The following is a 6560-nucleotide window of genomic DNA, read 5'->3' as shown; positions in this document are numbered from 1 at the left end:
TCTCTCTCTCTCTCTCTCTCTCGCGCGCGCTTTTGTCGCTGTCTTCTGTCGTGCCGCGGCTCTGTCGATGTGGCGTCTTTTTCGCCTCAATTATTTCTTCTCTTTGCCTATGCCTCATTAAGTGCGTTTTCGTTCTATCACCGCGGTGCACGTGCTTGTTATAGCCAGTTACTCATCTGTTGGTGTAAATGCTAATTGCTGCCCTTGGCCGCACATTACGTCGTTAACCTTGATGCATTATCACGCACTCTCGCCCATTATTGCGCGAATTATTGGTATTCGCTGTATTATATCGCGCCGTGTTTTGCATAATCTAATAATGCAATTATATAGGCAAAATACCGCTGGTCATATTTGTAGACTATCGATTTAATCATCGGCTTCACGCCTCAAGTTGCTTCTGCTGCTCTAGCTGAAAATTGCGAAGTAACAGTTGCGCACGATGATAACAACGGGCGTGACACTCTATAACGCTGGGAAATGAAGCGAATTCGAACGAATAGCTGCACTGTCATATTACTCGTGCACCTTGCAACGCTAGACAATGTCTTTAAGAGAGGGGGGGAGAGAGAGAGAGAGAGGTGTGAGATGGTATGAGCGACGAGAGAAAGATTATACGCGGTCAAAGACAAATAAAAAAAAACAATAGTCGACGGAAGACGTTTTTGATGGCCGTGTGAGATTATACACGTATTTTTCTAACCGGATAGGTTTCTCCGCCGGATATACGTGATTGTTTGCGCGTCTGCTTGTTTGTTTTTTGTTTGTGTGCTCGCTTGATTTGTACTGCGCCTGGAACAAAACACGTTTTTTTTAGAGAAAAGTGCGTAAGGCTTTTTAAGGGGTTTGGAGGGTAAACAAGAATCCGGAATAAAGGAAGTCGTTCCAGGAGGCATCGATTATAATGTCGATATATAGTGTATATGTCGATATTTCTCCTATCCGATAAGTGGTTGTCGTGACGGTGGCAGAGAATGTATTTGTCTTGGTGCACACCTTGATTTTACCTTCTTAGAGTCGGCAAGGCAGACGGACTCGTGATTACTCTGTCACGGAAAAATATAAAAGACATGTTGTATGATCAATGACAAGGAATCGTTTCCTCCACATGCGTGTTTTCAGTATATCTGCGTTGGCATGTATGACGAGCCGTATCCTAATGTTGCTGAAGTATTGCGACCAGATTAATGAGAACATAATATACGTTTCTAATCTTCAATTATTATTATTCGAGATATATTATTTAAGTTCTATTATTATTGAGCGATTTCGTGGGTGCTTGTTCCCCCAGTTTGCTATTAGCAGCGCCCACGCTTACATCCTCGCTCGTAATCGCAGCGCTCGCACCGATTGCGTGTTTCACCCTCGCATGTTCGTTGCAGAGATGGAAGAGGAGAGGAAACTGAAGGAGGAGCAGCAGAAGCGAGACGTGGAGGCATTGGAGTTTCCACACCGGCGACGCAACAAGGTGCTCGCCGCCCTGTTCGCACTCACCGCCATGATCGGCTACGCGCTCGTCACGGGCATTGTACAGGTGAGAACATTACTACGTACATGTGCACTGTGATATCGTACAGGTGAGAACATTACTACGTACCTGTACACTGTGATATCGTACAGGTGAGAACATTACTACGTACCTGAGAACAAATTAGGCGTAACCTACATGTGCACTGCCTTGATAATCGTAACAGGGAGAACATTACTACGTACCTGTATAGTGTGATATCGTACAGGTGAGAACATTACTACGTACCTGTACATTGTAACATCGTACAGGTGAGAACATTGCTACGTAACTGTATAGTGTGATATCGTACAGGTGAGAACATTACTATACGTACCTGTATAGTGTGACATCGTACAGGTGAGAACATTACTACGTATTTGTACATGTGATATCGTACAGGTGAGAACATTACTACGTAACCTGTACACTGTGACATCGTACAGGTGAGAACATTGCCACGTACCTGAGTGGATATCGTACAGGTGAGAACATTACTACGTAACATTATACATTGTGACATCGTACAGGTGAGAAACATTACTACGTACCTGAGTGTGATATCGTACAGGTGAGGAACATTACATACGTACTTGTACTGTGATATCGTAGCAGGTGAGAACATTACTACGTACCTGTACACTGTGACATCGTACAGGTGAGAACATTACTACGTACCATGTACACTGTATATCGTACAGGTGAGAACATTTACTACGTACCTGTACATGTAACATCGTACAGGTGAGAACATTACTGACGTACATGTGCACTGTGATATCGTACAGGTGAGAAGCATTACTACGTACCTGTACATTGTAACATCGTACGGGTGGCATTGAGCACAGACTGAGTAAACGATTCAGGAGTTATACGTTGTTTTTTCATCAAATGTAAGTATAATTTCCACGTGCAGCATTGCCGCTTAATGCGCATTTGAAATACAACATGATACGTAGTGACAATCACACGCGTGGTTGAATGTCTAATATATCAATTTGGTTCAAGGTTTACACGTCCGTAGGTGCCTCTACCTCATTGCGTGCGCTGCGTGAAATTAGAGTTGGATATTCTGGGCCCCACATGCAAGTCGTGTGTTAAGGCTAAGCCGCGCTTTGTGATAAATATTTAATCTCGAACTGACAGTGAATCTTGTTAACCCATTCCGTTCGTCTGAAGGGATAATACAAGGGTATCACTACAAATAATTTCCAACCTAACAGCGTTGGCAATTTCGATGAAATTTTCCGTGCGATGCATTCCAAAACGTGCCCAAAAAACTAAACACATACGAAAATGATGCCACGCCAGTATGCGCAGGAGCGCGAAATCATAGAACTTCATTTTACTTAAAATCATACGTGTTGTCAATTACGCGTATTTCTGTTTTCCTCTGTATTATGTATTCTGAGCTTCCATACGCGCTGCTATTCGCTTGTTTCCTTTTGCTGTCGTTGGATAGAGTGGACACGTTAATTAAAGTGAAATCAAGAACTTAACCTGGTCTACACGACCGTCTTTCGATCGCTTGCGACTACGACGAATCGTCGCGTGCAACAGATCACTCGTGTCAGTCCTGTTCGATACTCGACATGTCGCTGCAACCACGCTGCAACTGCAAGTTAAGATCACGTGACTCGCTTGACCTGCTGCTATTGGTCGGTTACATAGAGCCGGTGTGGAACTTGACACAGCCACTCGCAGACGCGCTGTGCAATCTGCCACACGTGGAAGAAAATATCAAACACGTGTGATATTTTCCACACGCAAGAAATCGATGCGTTGGCATGCGCCACGCTGTGTTTTGTGGCTGCGCCCAATCAGCCACGCGTGGCCGATGGCGCAGCACAAAACACAGCGTGTGCGGCGGGCTTTAGCGACGGACAACCGGTCCGCGTGCGCTAGGAGGCCCTGCACCCTACTTTACTCCGACTCACTCTACTCTCTGCGGCATCCGCCTACGATTCGTCTCTAAATCCCCGTTAATGGCGTTCTTTGCTTTGACCTTGCGACAGGTGGAGATAGTCGACGAGGACAGGAGCGGTGATGATGAACTCGATGAAGACGTCGATTTTGCTAAGAATGACAGGGACCAGTAGACAACGTGCAGGCCAGCTGCGCGCATGACGTCACGTGCGGGTGTGCACGCGTTCCTAGGACGTCACGCTAGATGACGTCGGTCACACTGAAGGCGATCATTGCGCGCGTTCTGGTGACGTCACCGACCGCGTGCGAGCGGTTAGCAGAAGCAGCCGTAGATATATATTGTCGTCTTTCGTAGCCACGCCGTAGTGCGCGAACGTGAAAGTCTGCGTTAAAGACGTTGGTATTATGAATTTAGAGCTACTACTAAATGTAGTCAGTGCGCCGGTGTTTGATTCGGACTGTTGTTTCTTCTGCTATATATATTACATGTGAAAGGCTCACATTGTCGAAGTTCAGTTTAGTCGAACTAAGTGGCTGCATTGTGCAGCATTGCTACTACGGTCTACCGGTGACTTTAGAGATCGTTCGTGCTACGTACATTTTCACAGTCTACTAACACTGAGAAATAAATGATCATAGACTAATGTGACAGATGATTATGCTCGTTGTTCTCTGTATTTATGCTCGTTGTTGCTCCTGTCACGGTCGCCACATAGGAAAATTGTAAAATAATATTTTACAATTATTTTATACAATTTATTGACATATTATGTGCTGATATTGTTTACGTGTCACGTATTACTGATCTCTCATTTTTATTTCATTGTGGTGTTCATCAGTAATCATATAATCTTTTGGTAATGTTTATTATGATGATCATAGCTTTTATTTTTAGGCGACATTGTCCGCATTTGGCATTATCAATCCTAAAATCTACGTCACTGCGTTGAAATACGGGGTACTGATGTCGTGTAGCACAGAGCTATGCTATGCGGTTACAGTTTGATGCGGTGGTGCGCGCGTTGAATGCGGGATGTTTACTATACCGTGGATGGCATTTGTAACGGAAGCTCCGTCGACTGAGCGACTGCTCTTCACGCCGTGATGCTGCGATGAGAAATTTTGGTTCGATTTGTAATTTTTTAGCGTTGCACGGCAGCAGGGGTGCTAACGACCTGCTGGCGTCAGCATCCTAGCTCCCTGCTGCCGGGAAACAAAATTAATCCTAACATCGGTGTTAACCCTTAACTAACTCCTAACCTTTAGCTTACTCTCGTCGACCGTTGACAGCATTTTGCTTTTCGTAAAGTTGTGAGGAAAGTTCGATCGGTTTTCTCATTTTCGTAACTTTACGATGTTTTACGAAGAGAAAGGGTCAATGTTAGGACTAATGTAAAGACTAATTTTCGCTCTGACACCGGGTCGGTGAGCCGTAGGTGAGAGCTGCTTCACTGGATGATGTATGTGATCAGGCGCTCTCGTTGGTCTCCTGGGACACACGTATACACACACACACGCACTCAACATTTCTTGTGAGATGAGTTCGATGTTTACTGTTTCTGCCGCTGTCACACGGCATATGAAATCGATGCGTTTGCATGCGCAACACGCTGTGTTTTGCTGCTGCCCTACGTACCTGTACACTGTGATATCGTACAGGTGAGAACATTGCTACGTACCTGTACACTGTGATATCGTACAGGTGAGAACATTACTGCGTACCTGTACACTGTGATATCGTACAGGTGAGAACATTGCTACGTACCTGTACACTGTGACATCGTACAGGTGAGAACATTACTACGTACCTGTACACTGTGATATCGTACAGGTGAGAACATTACTACGTACCTGTACATTGTAACATCGTACAGGTGAGAACATTACTACGTACATGTGCAGTGTGACATGGTACGGGTGGCATTGAGCACAGACTGAGTAAAGATTCAGAGTTATACGTTGTTTTTTCATCAATGTAAGTATAATTTCCACGTGCAGCATTGCGCTTAATGCATTTGAAATACAACATGATACGTAGTGACAATCACACGCGGTGTTGAATGTCTATATTATCAATTTGGTTCAAGGTTTACACGTCCGTAGGTGCCCTACCTCATTGCGTGCGTGCGTGAAATTAGAGTTGGATATTCTGGGCCCCACATGCAAGTCGTGTGTTAAGGCTAGGCCGCCTTTGTGATAAATATTAATCCGAACTGACATGTAATCTTGTTATATCCCACTTCCGTTCGTCTGAAAGGGATAATACAAGGGTATCACTACAAATAATTTCCAAACCTAACAGCGGGTTGGCAATTTCGATGACATTTTCCGTGCGATGCATTCCAAAAACGTGCCCAAAAAAACTAAACACATACGAAAATGATGCCACGCCAGTATGGCAGGAGCGCGAAATCATAGAACTTCATTTTACTTAAAATCATACGTGTTGTCAATTACGCGTATTTCTGTTTTCCTCTGTATTATGTATTCTGAGCTTCCATACGCGCTGCTATTCGCTTGTTTTCCTTTTGCTGTCGTTGGATAGAGTGGACACGTTAATTAAAGTGAAATCAAGAACTTAACCTGGTCTACACGACCGTCTTTCGATCGCTTGCGACTACGACGAATCGTCGCGTGCAACAGATCACTCGTGTCAGTCCTGTTCGATACTCGGACATGTCGCTGCAACCACGCTGCAACTGCAAGTTAAGATCACGTGACTCGCTTGACCTGCTGCTATTGGTCGGTTACATAGAGCCGGTGTGGAACTTGACACAGCCACTCCGCAGACGCTGTGCAATCTGCCACACGTGGAAGAAAATATCAAACACGTGTGATATTTTCCACACTGGCGGGTGTGTGGTGGAGGGTGGCGGGTGTGCGGGGGTGTCATGATGATAACGACGATGACGGCGACGATCACGGCGGCGGCGACGACAACGGTCATGATGACGACGATGTCGACGACGATGACGACGATGATGATGATGATGATGATGATGATGATTATGATGCACGGACGCACGTGTCGGTCGATCGGATGCTTAGATTGGATTGCCACTGCGCGTGCTCTCGCGTCGCTAGATTTATCCGTTGTACGTTTAGCCATTAGTTTAGTCCCTCCTAA

At 45.1% G+C, this 6560-nt stretch overlaps 1 protein-coding gene across 1 annotated transcript in view; it reads left to right on the top strand.

Moving 5' to 3' along the window:
* Positions 1 to 4089, top strand: part of LOC106807165 (metaxin-1-like) — a 97496-nt gene extending 93407 nt beyond the window's left edge. The window contains exons 8-9 of the mRNA XM_014809433.1: positions 1383 to 1534; positions 3523 to 4089. Of these exons, the coding sequence (XP_014664919.1) occupies positions 1383 to 1534; positions 3523 to 3606 (236 nt within the window). The 3' untranslated portion in view covers positions 3607 to 4089. The remainder of the gene's footprint in view (positions 1 to 1382; positions 1535 to 3522) is intronic.
* Positions 4090 to 6560: the final 2471 nt, after the last annotated feature.

This window comes from Priapulus caudatus, unplaced genomic scaffold (genome assembly GCF_000485595.1).
Source record: "Priapulus caudatus unplaced genomic scaffold, Priapulus_caudatus-5.0.1 Scaffold198, whole genome shotgun sequence".
Lineage (NCBI taxonomy): Eukaryota > Metazoa > Priapulida > Priapulimorpha > Priapulimorphida > Priapulidae > Priapulus > Priapulus caudatus.
This window is presented reverse-complemented; position numbering and strand designations above follow the sequence as displayed.